Source organism: Peromyscus leucopus, chromosome 5 (assembly GCF_004664715.2).
Source record: "Peromyscus leucopus breed LL Stock chromosome 5, UCI_PerLeu_2.1, whole genome shotgun sequence".
NCBI classification, from domain to species: Eukaryota; Metazoa; Chordata; class Mammalia; order Rodentia; family Cricetidae; genus Peromyscus; species Peromyscus leucopus.
The window spans coordinates 112,526,517-112,541,604 of NC_051067.1; the positions used below are offsets into that span (position 1 = coordinate 112,526,517).

Genomic DNA, 15,088 nt, shown 5'->3' on the forward strand with positions numbered 1-15,088 from the left:
AGAGAAGATAGAAATTCTGAATTAATGCTTGAGTTGAGGGCTGAAGAGATGTTTGGTGGTTAGGAACACGTGCTGCTCTTACAGAACAGTTCCCAGCACCCATTTTTGGGTGTTCACAATAGCCTGTAACTCCAACTCCAGATTCCAACACCATCTTCTGGCCCCAGTGAACATCTACACCCACATGCACATACCCACACACATACACATAATTTTAAAAATAAATTTTTTAAATCTTAAATTGAGTGGCAATTGTAAATTTCCTCTTGCACCCAAGCACAGGGAATGCAAACTGGTGGCTTTGTTTTTCAACTGGAGTCTTCAGCGAGATGGCAGAGGCCTCCACCTCTGTGTTGGATCACCCCAGATGCTCTTGTCCTGACCAATGGACCCTTTATCACCTCCTGGTTTGTGTCCACGGTCAACAGTCAACTAGACAGAGTTAGATTGGTCTGCCAGCTGGCACCAGCTCAGTGGCTCCTGGGGACAGTGAGGAAGGAGCCTCATCAGTGACAGCACCAGAATCAGCGAGCTCCTAAAGGCCACAGATCTGAAGGTGACCATGATCACACAACTAAAATGCTTCAAATCTCCAAAACAGAAACATTCAGTATGTATTTTACATGAAAAAAAAAAAATCTAGCGCTTTTCTACAGATCGAGTCACAAGGAATAGAATAGTTCCAGCCCATGCAGTGGGCAGAGCAAGATGACTTAAAGTGCGAGATTAGAAAAATTAGACTTCTAAGTTCTCAGAAATATTTCCCTACCATCTCTGCTGCCCAGTTCCCCCTACATCTTACATAGTTTGGACTCCGGACACTTTGCGGGTCTCAGCTTTCACTGCTGAAGAATTTCTCTTTCCCTGACAGGTTTTGGATGCAGACAATCTTGTTGGTGTTGTTCAGATCGAAAACATCTTGGTCTTTGCAGAATCCTATGATATTGCTTTGGACATCACCTTCCCCAAAGGTGGGCTGAGCCCTGGAAACGAGGCTGTTTGGGTAGAGAGTCCCAGGTGGAGAGACCCTAGTGTGTTGTTAGTGCGGTGGTGGGGTTGATGAGGAGGAACAATTTTGCCATGGTGCCGTAAGCCTGGAGTGATGTTGGCAACACCACTATAAATTACAGTATCCTCAGTGGAGGACAAGGGCTTGTTGTCAGTACGCAGTCTCCAGGGCTCTTCTCTGAGAAACTGAGAGCAGAAGCTTCTCCGCCTGCCCGCATTTTTATTCTATCGTCACTGTAACAGATTGTCACAATCCTCCTAACCTAACACAAAAGACACCAGCTGCTAATGAAACTGAGGCAGGAGGTCCTTGAATTCAAGGCCAGCCTGGGTTACCTAATGAGAAGAACAAAGGAATAAAGAAAAGCCCCACAATTATTATAGTCCTGAGGTCTGTTCAAAGCAGGTCTTACTGGGTCTCGCTAGGTGGATACCCAAGTGATAACAGAGAAGCATTCCTTCCTGAAAGATTTGCGGTCACTAGAGGCTACCCACGTCCCTTGGTTCATGTCCCCTTTCTGGATCTTGAAAGCCAGCAATATCCGACTGGATCCTTCTTTCTCATGCTGCCATCTCTCTGATTCTCCCACTCCTGCTGTCCTCCTCTACTTTTATAGGGACCTTTGTGGTTACATTGGGCCACCAAGATAATCCATGTCGGTCTCCACATTTCATGGCAGCCCATCACCAGCCTCAAGTCCACCTGCTACATCAAGTCCCCTTTGTTGTGTGTTCACAGACCCCAGGGATTAGAATAGGTGTCCTGAGACATTCTGTCTGCATGCTGCCCTGACACCGGAGTCATGTATCTCCCCTGAGCATCTGATTCTCCACGACCCCTCCTCTCCCTGACAGGTCTCTTCCTCAGCAAGATTATTAGAGCTACATGTTAGTCAGGAGCTATTGTCTTAATATTCAGAGTCACAGGGGCACTAACGCCATTTTCTGGCCTCTGTAGACCAGGCTGGCCTTGAACTCACAGAGATCAGCCTGTCTTTGCCTTCCAAATGCTGGGATTAAAGATGTGTACCATAACGCCCAGCGTGGTGTGTGTTCTTAGCTCTATTTACATGTGTCTACACACCATATACAGGTAGACCCCTCAGAGTCCAGGACAGGCACCAAAACTACACAGAAAACCCTGTCAAAATAGTAATGATAACAATAATAATGATGAAAATAATAATAATAACACACACTGCTCTTCCAGAGGACCCAAGTTTGATTCCCCATACCCATGTCAAGCAGCTTACAACTACCTGTCATTCCAGCTCCAGAAAGACCCCACACCGCTGGCCTCTTAGCTTACCTGCATACACCCCACACACAGATGCACATACATACATATAATTAAAAACAATAACTAATATAGATAAGTAAAGTTCCCAGACTGTTTAGCTAACAGTAGTCATGCAAGGCCAGTGACCCCTCTGAATGGAATCACAAGGGAGGCGTGTGGGTGCACTAAGAGGTTAGTGTCGCAAAGGGTGTCTCCAGCCACAGAGTTCTCAGAAGAGAAGTTCTCTGTAATCATCACCATGGATGATGCACCATGTAAACTTGAGCGGGAAGGCCCTGCTCTGGCTCCCTTGTTCACTCACCCCTCCCCCATGTCCTGGCTTCTGCAGGAGCTGAAGGAGGTCTGGATTTTGGGACTATGAGGGTCATGGAGGAGGCCAAACAGCCCCTTCAACTGAAGAACCGTGGGAAATATGAGATCATTTTCAGGTAATCTGAATCCCATGGGGCATGTGGCAACCATCCACATCCACTCATGACAAGAAGGATGTGTCTGGGAATTTTGTATAAAGAAACTAGAAGTGGGACTGGAAAGAAGATGGCTCAGCAGTTAAGGGCACTGGCTTCTCTTCTAGAGGACCCAGGTTCAGTTCCCAACACCTACACGGCAGCTCACAACCGTCTGTAACTCTGGTTCCAGAGAATCTGGTACCCTCGCAGAAATATACATGCAGGCAAAAAAAAAAATCAATGAACATAAAAATAAATAAATTTTTAAAAGAGAGAGAGAGAGAGAGACAGAGACAGAGAGAGAGACAGAGAGAGAGACAGAGAGAGAGACAGAGAGAGAGACAGAGAGAGAGACAGAGAGAGAGAGAGACCAGAAGCTGACTCAGTGAGTAAAGTACCTGCTGTGCTCCTGTGAGGACCTGAGTTCAATCCCAACACCCACAGAAAAATCCAGGTGTCTGTAACACTAGCATAAGAGGGAACTCTCAGAGCTCTCTGGCCACCCAGTCTAGCTAACTTGGTGAGTTCACTAAGAGACCTTGTCTTATAAGGAGGGGAGCAATCAAGGACCACACCTAACATTGACCTCTAGCCTCCACACACACAGCGTACACACACACACACACACACACACACACACACACACACACACACACATCTGCATGCACATGTACCACAAACAAACATGTACACATACAAAAAAACAAATAAATAAAAAAAACCAGGAGCTAGGAGTATAGTTCACTTGGTAAAGTGCTTGTCTAGCATGCACAAGGCCTTGAGTTTGATCTCCAGCACCATGTAAACAGGGTGGTAGAGGCAGAAGGACCACAAGTTCAAAGTCATCCACCTCTCTTTAAAAAAAAAGTGAGTAACAGCTCAGGAATGACCCCTGGTGTTTGCCATCCATACCTTTACATATATATATGCCCACACATACAAGGACATACACTTGCATAGTGGATTTTGCTTGGTAAGATAACTACATGGGGCTAGAGACAGGCAGGCCCTCAGCAGTTCACACTGCCCTCTCTGGCATCATGGGTTCCCTGGATAATGGTTTAAACCAATTCTTTGCTCTTGTCTTCCAGCTTCTCTGTGGACTCCTTAGGGATTTTGCCAATAAATTTAAACTCCATGATCTCAGTCCAACCCAAAAGGGGTTCACTGACCTCAGCAGATAAGCCCACGACCATCCAGGTGTACTTCCGTGCCAAAAAGGAAGTGAAGATTGAATGCCAGCCTGTTCTGCGCTGCCAGGTGAGAGCCCAGAGGAACGGGCTCAGTGTCCGGACTGTAGGCATTCTGATGAGAAGAGGGGAAGCAGGGGGCGCCGGGGGGGCAGCCAGAGAAGCTACACCAGAGTTCAGTCCCAACTAACGGGGACAGGTGTGAAAAGTCACCAGAAATATAGATAATATATTCAAATACGTTTATTAATATTATATTAGTAATATATTATATTTAAAATACGTGTTTTATATATTATATACATACGGGAGGCCACACAAGCCCCCACCCCTAACTGAGGACCTATTGACAGTTGATGGCTGCCAGGGGGGAAAGTCAGTTCTCTTTAGGGTTTGATGTCTGGTAGGCTGACCATTCTCCAATGCAGCGCCCCATGTCTTTGTGAACAGCACTGCTGAATCAAAGGTTATTTAAAACAGAGAACATGAAGTTGGGAAGTGGATGTGGGAGTCGGGGTCTGGGAGGAGTTGGAGGGGGAAGTGGTAGATGAATGTGGTTGAAATAAATTGTAGGAATGTAAGACATTCTCAAAAAAAATAAATTTAAAAGGTTTTTTTTTAATCTCATGATATTCTAAGTAAGCTTATAATTTTATGTTAGGGCAAATTCATAACTCTCCTTGGCTGCATGTGGCCTATGGACCAAAGGTCAGACATACCTCAGGGAGGGTATCAGTTATGAAAGCAAGCAAGAAGACACTTTTGGAATGGGAATTCTATTGCTGTATCACTGGCTAACATCTTCCCTTCTTCCTTCTCTAGATTATTGAGCCCAATCTCCCAGAAAGTGAAATCATTGCCAGCATCCCAATTAAGTTTTCTGTGAATGCAGTGTACTCCAAATTCATTATCAGCCCCTCCTCTGTCATCAACTTTGGGGCTTTGATCTGCGGTACCAGGAAAACCACCACCTTCACCATAGAAAACCAAGGCATAATCGACTTCAGATATGCCCTCTACAGGCTGACAGGGGAGAGTCCGATTCTTCAAAAGAAGGCGTAAGAAGTCATTGGCTTGGTGCTTTGTACCCTTCAAAGAGCTGTGACATACTTTACCTAACTAAATTCACCCATCCCCTTGCATGAATGAAGATGCTCAGGTTTAGAACTGTCTCATGAAAGATTATGTGGGAAATCACCAGTAGGGGTTGGTTCTAAGCCACATCTTCTGATCAGATTTCATGCATTTTCTAGCTGCCATCAAACAAAGGATAAGTTTTAGTTGAGCAGATGTAGAGTCTTCTGGATGGATGTGATGGTGCATACCTCTGTCCCAGGACTCAGAAAGTGGAGGCAGAAGGGCACACAGTTCTGTATCATCCTTGCCTTCCGAGCAAGTTCTAGGCCAGCCTGGGCTACTTGAGACTCTTTCTCATTCATGGATGGATGGATGGATGGATGGATGGATGGATGGATGGATGGATGGATGGTGAGAGAAGAAGGAGAAAGTGAGGAAGTAGAAAGGGAGGAGCAAAGTCTTCCATGGAAAGATACTGGATTTCATGTGCTGTCCTGGTGTTTCTGGTGTGCTAAAAGACTGGTAAGCCATTGCCCTCTCTGTCATCCTACAGGATATTGAGGGATGATTAGAGACAGAAAAAAAAATTAATCAAAAGAAGGCTTAACTATGCCTTCACTGTGGGGGAGTGGCGAAGGGTGCCCTGGAAATGCAGGCGAGAGGAATCAGCATGGTGCCTTCACCCAGCAAGCACCACCCCTCCTTTGCCCTGTGAAGACCCCTGGTTGCCACAGCTGCCTCAGTAGTTCCAGTGGCAACACTCTCTTCTTCAGCATGTGTCTCTCACCAGACCAAAAAACCCACAGCTCTTTTGGGTGCTCTTGGCTCCAAGTGTTTTGTTGTTTTGCTTAGAAGCAAATTTGAAAGGTGGCTCTGACCAGTTCCCAAGCTACATCTCCCTTGCTTTCTTACTTTCTGATGTTTCACAAACAGACCTACTCCTCTTGCTGCTTTTGGTAGTTTTGGATTTTCTTCAACTCAAATTTTTCTATACTGGCAAAGTTTGAACATATTAAGAAATTTGGGTTTAAATTGCCTAAAATTTCTTCCTTCCGATTTTAGTTTCAACCTCCTCGCAGTTTCTCTTGTAGTGATTTAGTAGTGCTTCTGGTGATTATAATTTATATTTTGATTTAAGTTATTTTTATTTGGGGGTTGGAAAGATGGCTCAGTAGTTAAGGGCACTTGCGGTTCTTGCAGAGGTCTTGGGTTCAGTTCCCAGCACCAACACAGTGGCTCACAATGGAACTCCAGTTCCAGATGCAAAATCCCTTCTGGCCTCCGTGGCTACCAGGCATACACATGGTACACACACATACATGCAAGAAAAAAAACACTTGTGCACATAATTCTTAAACAAATAGTTTTAATTAATTTATTTAGTATTTAATTTTTTTCACTTTAGCTTGCGTGAATTCAAAACACACAAGCAGATGTGTTCCTGTCATCAAACAAGTGAATGAATACATAAGAATTTCAAAATATTTAAGATTCATCACAAATATAGTTGCACACTCTAGGTGCAGGGGTCTCTGGACAAACTAACAATTGGGTACATTGGTTTCAAGTGAAGTCAAGTTGCCAAAACCTGTATCTATTATTTATACTAGCCTTTATACAAACCACAGCTATAAACATGAAAAATGGAGACAAAACTCATCATTTCATGTATAAAATGATATCAGGTAAGGTTTTATATATCTGACTAATTTCCAAAACGGTGCTTCCCAGTGAACTCAAGCACTTAAAATCTCATTTCCCGTTCATGGTACTGAGGGATGAGCACAGGACCTGAAGCGTACTGGGCAGGCACTGTGTGAGCTGCATCAATAGCCCACCTTTTTGTTGTTGTTGTTTTAAGGCAGGGTCTTACTAAGTTGTCCATGTTGACCTAGAACTTGCTTGTAACTCAAGCAAGCTTCCAGTGTGCAAACCTCTTGCTTCGGCTTCCCCAGGGTATCTGGAATTAGCAGGCCTGGCCCAGGCCTGGTGTGTGCTCACCTGCTTATTATGTTTTTGTTGTATGTTTTGTTGTGGTTGTTTCTGACACCAGCCAGCTTTCTGTCACTGTAACGAAAGAACTCAGGCAATAAATTTACAAAGAGAAAAGGTTGTCCATGCTCCTCGTTTTGGAAATGCAGAGCACGATCAGTTGGGTGTGAAGCTAAGCAGGACTTCATGGCTAGTACATACAGCAGAGAAAAACTCTTCCTCTCAGACCAGGAAGTAAAAGAGAGAGGGAGAAGAAGGGGCTAGGGTCCTCTAATCCCCGTCGAGGGACCACCAGTGAGTTAAAGACCTCCTAATATCGTTATCCTGGGGATCAAGCCTTAACACATGAACTTTGCCTGAAGTAATTTTCAAAATCCTTATGATTTGCATTCCACGAGTATAATTTATTACCCATGTCACTTCCTTATACTTGTTCAATGAATTTGGTCAGTGAGTACAAGGTTACAGTGCCACTCCAATACCTTCCTGGACAAAGGAAAGCCCTCTCCTACCCCCAGAGCCCGGAAGAGACCTCAAACAGGCAGGTAGTGTCTCCTATCCCCAGCAAAACCTGAGGCTGTACCCTTGCTTCTCTGATCAGAGCCAGCCACGGAAGGCACGCAAGAACCCGAGAGAGCGAGAGCTTCTTCAAGCCTGGAGCTACTAAAGCAACCAAGTTCTCAGACATAGTCCAGAAAGACATGAACATAGCAAACCAGGTGAGTGCCCCTCCTTTCTCACAGAAAGACAGCAAGGACATCTTCCAGTGAGTTCTTGCCACCAAACACTTCTCTAATATAACAGTTTCCTAAGTTTTGTGTATGTGTGTGAATTTTGTGCACATGAGTGCAGGTGCTGATGAAGCCAGAAGAGGGTGTCAGATCCCTGGAGTTACAGTTAGGGTTTTATTGATGTGATGAGCCACCGTGACCATAGCAACTCTTATAAAAGAAAACATTTAATTGGAGAGGGTAAGAGTGGGGTTAAGTGAGAAAAGTACATCTCCAGTGGGAAGAATGGCAGTTGATGAAACTTGCCCCACACCACTACTCAGATCCTATGAACTCCAAGTATGCATAACAGGGGCATTGAACAAGACATCAGAAGTCAGATCGCCTGCTCTTGGGCAGCTTTGTGAAACTGAACAACAGTAGAGACAAGCTAAGAACCAGGAGTGCATGATATCCGTGTGGTAGACTGCTCTGAAGTCATTCCCTGAGATGGGGAGTACTGTGCATTGATTGTCAGCCCCAGGGTTGGACTACAAGCACCTTCCAACATCATGCACTGGCATCACACCTGGCAGGGGTATCCTAACACCTTCACCAGCTCCTTCCATGATCCAGCAGGAGATCCAGCTGCCAGAGCACGGGTCCCGTGAGGCAGGACACTCACAGCCAAAGTCATACAAAGCATCACTCACACAGCGAAGAAGCAACAGCTAACCTATCTAGGGCCTTATCCTCTAGGATCCAAGAAGTTGCCCAAGGTAGTGGAGTCTTGCATGCACTTGGCCACATCACACTGCAGTCCCCAAACTCATTCTGCTCCGGGTTTCAGACCCCTGAAGATATTTGGGTCTCTGAGCTAAAACACTACAAAACATCTAGAAATGTGAGGACAGAGACTGGGCTACCCAAGACAATCTTTCTCTCGTGGGACATTGTATTTCAAGTATATGCTACAGATACCTTGAGAAATACAAGTAGGAGGGGGAGGGCTGGGTCTGCAGGGACATGTGAGGCCTTCTCTATAATGACCTTCTCTTTAGCACTAATTCTTCCCTATGTGCTACAGTATGCACTCATGAGTGTCCTCTCATTTAACCCTCCAGTGATCCATTGTGCAAAGGACATTTATAGATACACAAACTGAGACTCAGAGAAGTCATTTTTTTTTCCCCAAGGTCAAACCATACATATTGGGGATTGAGTTCAAACCTCAGATTGTCTGTCATAGTTGCTGTTCTGTTGCTATGAAAAAGACACCATGACCAAGGCAGCTTATAAAAGAAAACATTTAATTGGGGAGTTGCTTACAGTTTCAGAGGGTGAGTCCGTGGTCACCATGGCAGGGAGCATGGCGGCAGACAGGCAGGCATGGCACCGGAGCAGCAGCTGAGAGCTTACATCCTGATCCGAAGGCCAGAGACAAAGAGTGAGACTGGGCCTGGCAGGGGCTTTTGAAACCATAAAGCCCACCCTCAGTGACACACCTCCTCCAACAAGGCCACACCTCCTAATCCCCTCCCAAGCTGTTCTACCAACTGGGGACCGAGCATTCATTCAAATATATGGGCCTATGGAGGCCGTTCTCTTTCAAACCCACAGTATCTCATTCAAACCCCATCATCTCAACTGCTATTCCATTCTGCCCCCCATCCAACCCCTGCTGCTCTGAGATTTCCCCCATGCAGATAAGTATTATATAATGTAGACATGATCTGTTTCCTTGAGCCCTTGGTTCTGTCATGACTGATCAGAAGGGATGCACAGAAAGGAACCATCATGAACACCCAGGGCCTCTGCCCCTCCAGGCAAAGAGAAGGCCCCACTGTTTCCCCATTTCCTTATCTGGGCTCTTGTGGAACGTCTCAGCCTCAGTTACCCACTCTGCTTCCTTCCGCCCTGCCCTTCCCGCCTTTGTCCTGCAGGCCCGCTTCTCCCATGGCATGTTCACTGTATACCCAGGATTTGGCTCTATCCCTTCCGGAGGACAGCAGGTCATCACTGTGGAGTGTGTGGCTGACCCTGTGGGGAGGTGTGAAGAGTTTCTGGCCATCGATATCTCTGACCGAGACACTAGAGAAAATCCTGCTGGCATTCCTTACACTCTCCTTGCTGAAGCATGTCTGCCAGGTACTGCGACTTGGATTGGACAACACTCCTAAAAGACTTGCACTTTTGCCAGCCCTCCCTGTCCAGGAAAATCCCTCTAGAGATGTCCAGCAGTCAAGGCTGGGCTGCTTCCTCTGAAAACTTAGAACCTCTTCCGGGGTCTTTGGCCATGTTTGTTTTTAAAGCCTTAGCACGTATAGAAGAGACTCTGCTTCTCCAGATCCTTAGCCTTTCTGGGTCTGTTCCTGGATTCCCAGATGAGTAGTGCTGTCTGAGAAATGAGCTGGCATGGGATGTGGCCCAGGACTGAGGGGCAGACCTCAGGCCATTTCTTGTGGACATATTCAGAGAGCAATGCCCAATAACTGAGTGTGCTGATTGTTTAACCCAGCAAGGGCTCAGGTGAAGCTTTGGCTCTAAGCCACCTAGAGCCCCAAACCAAAATAAGCCAACCCCCTCCTCCCTCTTAAGTCCACCCAAGACCTTGGTTCTCGCCATCCTTTGCCAATGGAAGGAAAATGCTAATTGAGATGTATCAACCAGAATGGACAAAAGAGGAAGCCGATAGACTTTGTCCCATCACTTATATCCCAGTGTGTGGATTGCCCAATCTGTCCTCCATGACTCTCACTTTTTATTGTCATTGTTTGTATTTGCAATGCAAGGGATAGAACCCAAGGCCTTCTGTATGCTAGGCAAGTACTCTGTCATTAAATTGTGTTCCTAGCTTGTGGTTCTCCTTTGTCGAAATCCAAATATCATGGACTAGCAAGATGGTTCAGAAGGTTAAGGGTGCTTGCCACCAAACTTAACACACTCAGTACAATCCACAGAATCCACATGGTAGAAAAGAATAGACTCCTACAAGTTGTCCTATAAACTCCAAAAAGAATATGCATTCACTCACATTCATACACACATACACACACACACACACACACACACACACACACACACACACACACACACACACACACGGGGGGGGGGCAGGGATAAATGTAATATTTTAAAGTTTTTAATCCAAATCAGCATGACAGAAAGCCAGGATTCCGGCAGCCAGCCAGTCTCACGTTCTTTTCTCCATTCCCTAGCATTTGTGACGGACAACAACGTCTCAATATTTGAGGAACACCAGATCTGTACCAGCCCCAACCTGTACCACATCCTACAGACCATACAGGGTGGAGGGCTGTTTGTGGAGGATGAAAATAAGTTCATCTTCTGCAATGTGCTGGTGGGTCATCAGGCCAAGGCTCGGTTCAAGATCAGCAATGTGGGAAAGATTGCCTGTGATATCAACATTGTAGTCAAGCCTATCTCCAACAAGGTAGGAGGCTCCTGGTGACCCTGGCCCTTTTTAGTTGGTATAAAGCCAGGAAAGGAATCCTGGGAAGGCCCTGCTCTGGAGCCCCTGCACCTAGGTGGGAACCATGAGGTGCTCAGGTCCTGTTAGAAGTTCTGTGAGGTCACAAGGCCACTTCCCACAGGCCAAGGACTATATCTGCATGTGTATGTCCTGTGTGTACCTTTGTACTAAATTAGTTCATACTACTGGGGACCTCATTTGTCTGTCCAGCTGAACTCACTGTTGATATATACAAGCACTGGGAGAGAAAACAAAGATGGCCACCAAGTTCAGGCAGGTTAGCCTCCAATCTCCCATTCTTTCGGTCAGGGAGACTTGGAAGGTATCAGACTACAGGTGTAAGGTGGAATAGAGAATGTGTATCAGGGCCCTCCTGTGTGACAGGCATCATGCTAAACGATTGTCTAGTTAATGCTTTGTTTCATGTCCGCATCTTTTTCAAACTTGGTTCTTACCCCTGTTTTACAGGTAGGGAAACTAGCCAAGGTTCAAAAAAGCTCAATTCTTCCTGTATCCCATATCCTGGGAATATGCAGCTAGGATTAAGCCAAGCTTTTTTCATATTCAATGAGTGCCCACTTCAGAGGTCTTCTAAGGTTAAAACTGTCTCTCTGAGACAGATTATACCAAAGCCATTTCTTCATTGTAAAGGAAAAAATTCAAAGATAACACAAGGAAGGACTGAATCCACAGGTTGCTGTTACCCCCAGATTTCCAGTATATGCTTCAAATACTACTTGGCGTCATCAGAACAGTGTGCAATCTAGCCTGCGCAGCTCTCATGCCCCAGACCTCACATTGTTCATGGCTGATGTGGGGGTGGAGGAGGTCCCCAAGGCTGGCTTCAGCCTAAAGCTGTGTGCATTCCTGGAAGACTGTCATCCGAGATAATCAGGAGACCGTCTAATCCCTCATGACTCCCTTTGGGCACTGGTGACACCCAGTCATGGTTCTTTAATCATACTGTAGAGCACTGAGGGGTTGCTTCCTCCTCATTCTGTACTAAAAGCACAAAAAGTAGGGAAGCCTGGCTTCTGAAGAGAAAAGCTTTGTGACAGTGGACTTGGGGCATCTCCTCCTCTCCACTTTGAGACTTGAAGGGAATCCCTTGGGAAAAGCAGTGAAACCTTAACCATCCTTTGTCTAAAGAGCAAGTGGGAGTAGCCTGCATTGTGTTCTGCCCGGTGCTCCTAAGAATGAAAAAGTCCTTTCAAAGCCACGCTGGGAGTCTGTCCAGTTCAAACCACTCGCTGGATAGTAACGGGTTGACTATTAAAGGGTATTCTGAGTCATGGCGATTGAAGCTACAAGGAACAGAAACTCATTAGCTCAAATGACACAGGGGTCACAGCAGTGAGTCAGAGACCTCAGGCCCAGATCAAAATGCATCAAAATGCCAGCACCTTCAGCCAGCTTCCAGCTCAGCTCCACAATTAATTATATTTAGTTAGTTAGTTGGGGTCAACACAGGGTGGTAGTGAGACCGTTTAGTTGACTGGCTTGGTGTGTCTATTTGACTCAGAGTTCGTGTTCTCGCCACATGCAGCCAGACGTTGCTTAGGGGTAAGTCCCCAGACCCTGGGCCATTCTATCCAGGGCCCATGACTCTGAAGGTAATTGAGCTTATCTAGCACAGTCTGGAGGAGGGAGAGCTCCCACAGCAGGGCAGAGAGATCAGCAGTAAGCCCCACTGGAAATGCAAAGTAGCTAACCCTCCCCCCCCCCCCCCCCCCGGCACTGCTCCCCTTCACAGGCAGCCGCCCGCATCACTGACATCTTTGACGTGGAACCCAACAAGATGTGCATTGGGAGTCGCTCTCATGCCTTTACCACGGTGCTGTTCACGCCGCAGGCCATGCAGACCTACCAGTGCATCTTCGAGGCTACTTTGGATGGCTTGCCCAGGTACCAGCTAGCCCCTCCCCTGTGGCAGCAGGGCAGCCCACGGGCTGCTGCGTAGGAAAGTGTTCCTGCCAGGTTGGTCTCAAGCCACCTTGCTCCTCCTGTCCCCTGCAGCAACCTGGCCCGGAGCCGAGGTCTTGTGTTTGACATTGTTGGTGAGGGGACCCTCCCTCGCGTGACTGTCGTTCGACCAACTCTATATAACCAACACGGAAACCCCTTGCTCCTGTTCAAGAGGCTTCTGCTCGGTCACTCAGAGAAACTGCCTCTCATCCTTAAGAACAACGGCACCATCCCTGCCCAGGTAACAGCTGACGGGGGCACGTGGGGTGACATGTTAGCCAGATCCTGTTGCTTTATTCCGCCTCGCGGTTTCTGAAGTCTCAGGCCACAGTCCTTGGTTCTGTTGATTCTAGGCCCGTGGCGAGAAAGAACATTATGGTGGCACTAGCCTACATGGTTTTCATTATGGTGACTTTGTAAACGCCCTAGCCCAGTGGTCCTCAGCCTTCCTAGTGCTGTGACCCTTTAACACAGTCCTTGTGTTGTTTAATACAGTCCAACCATACAGTTATTTTCATTGCTACTTCATGACTGTGATTTTACTACTGTTACGAATCATAATGTAAATGTCTATGTTTTCTGGTGGCCTTAGGCAACCCCTGTGAAGGGGCTGTTCGACCCCCAAAGGGACCGTGACCCATAGGTTGGAAAAATAATGTTGTTCTACAGTCTAGTTCAGTGAGGTCCTGCACCCACTAATTTTTTTTCTTAAGAATTTTTGTGCAGTCAGCCCATATATGAACTTAAGAATCCTTCTGTTTTGTCCCTTTAAAATGATCTCATTGGAAGGAGCTGCAGCGATGGCTCACTGGTTAAGAGCTCCTCTTACAAAGGAGCCAGGTTTGGTTCCCAGCACCCACCTGGAGGCTCACAGCCATCTGTAACTCCAGTTCCAAGGGATCCAACACCCTCTTCTGAACTCCACAGGCACCAAGCACACATGTGGTGTGCAGACATACATGAAGGCCAAACACCCACACATACATACAATAAAATATATCCGAAAAGTTTTAATCTCACTAGAATCAAAATGAAAGCCTACAGGTTATCTGGGAGAATTCCTGGTTTCAGAGTAACTGTCCACCAGGGACAACATTTAGGATTCCTGTCCATTCATTAGACTTTTTCTCCATGTTTCTAAAATGTAAGTTCCTCCATATAGTTTCTCTCTTTTACATTTATTTATTATCTTGCATGTATGTGCATACATGAGAATGTGGAGACCAGAGGATAACCACAGGAGTCACTCCCTCCTTCCACCCTGTGGCTTCCTGGGATTGAACTCAGGTTGTTGGGCTTAACGGCAAGCATCCTTTACCCACTGAGCCAGCTCAGTACCCCTCCATTTAGTTCCTTATTAGAGTTATTTCTAAATATGTAATCTCTTATTTCAGTGCAGTGCCTCTGTTTCTTCCTTCTTTGGGTCACTTTATTTTATTTTATAATCAGCATTGCTACCTTCTAAAAAAGTCAGATTTCTCACACCTGGAATCAAATGGCTGGTTTTAGCCCCGCCTGCTTTCCAATGGACCCAAAACCACTTGTTTTCCTTAAGTTGGTCAGAGGTCCACCTTGTTTTCCCTCTCCTCTTGCTACGATGTTTACCATGACTGTAGCAAATGCATAGTTCCTAGGAGATGTTAGCTTCTAGGAAATGGCATTTATGCACTCCTTCATAGAATTATGGGTATTCATGTCCATTTCATTATTGGAATGTACTCTTCAACTGCCTCTCTGTGTAACAGAAGCATTGGCAACCACTTGCCACTAACTGTGTAGTCTGGAAGGTTGCCTGCGATCTCTGGGCCTACTATGATCTCCAGTTCCTACTCAGATACTAAGGGATGGCCTGACTGAATACCTATTTTTCCTATCCAGGTCTAATGTTTATTGCATATCTCTCT

General features: G+C 46.1%; 1 protein-coding gene across 1 annotated transcript in view; it reads left to right on the plus strand.

Moving 5' to 3' along the window:
- The window catches only part of Hydin (HYDIN axonemal central pair apparatus protein), a 362,032-nt gene that overhangs the window by 304,747 nt on the left and 42,197 nt on the right, over positions 1-15,088 (plus strand). The window contains exons 54-62 of the mRNA XM_028891069.2: positions 872-971; positions 2,637-2,736; positions 3,849-4,017; positions 4,770-5,005; positions 7,618-7,735; positions 9,670-9,874; positions 10,945-11,180; positions 12,973-13,124; positions 13,236-13,425. Coding sequence (XP_028746902.2) covers positions 872-971; positions 2,637-2,736; positions 3,849-4,017; positions 4,770-5,005; positions 7,618-7,735; positions 9,670-9,874; positions 10,945-11,180; positions 12,973-13,124; positions 13,236-13,425 — 1,506 coding nt within the window. The remainder of the gene's footprint in view (positions 1-871; positions 972-2,636; positions 2,737-3,848; positions 4,018-4,769; positions 5,006-7,617; positions 7,736-9,669; positions 9,875-10,944; positions 11,181-12,972; positions 13,125-13,235; positions 13,426-15,088) is intronic.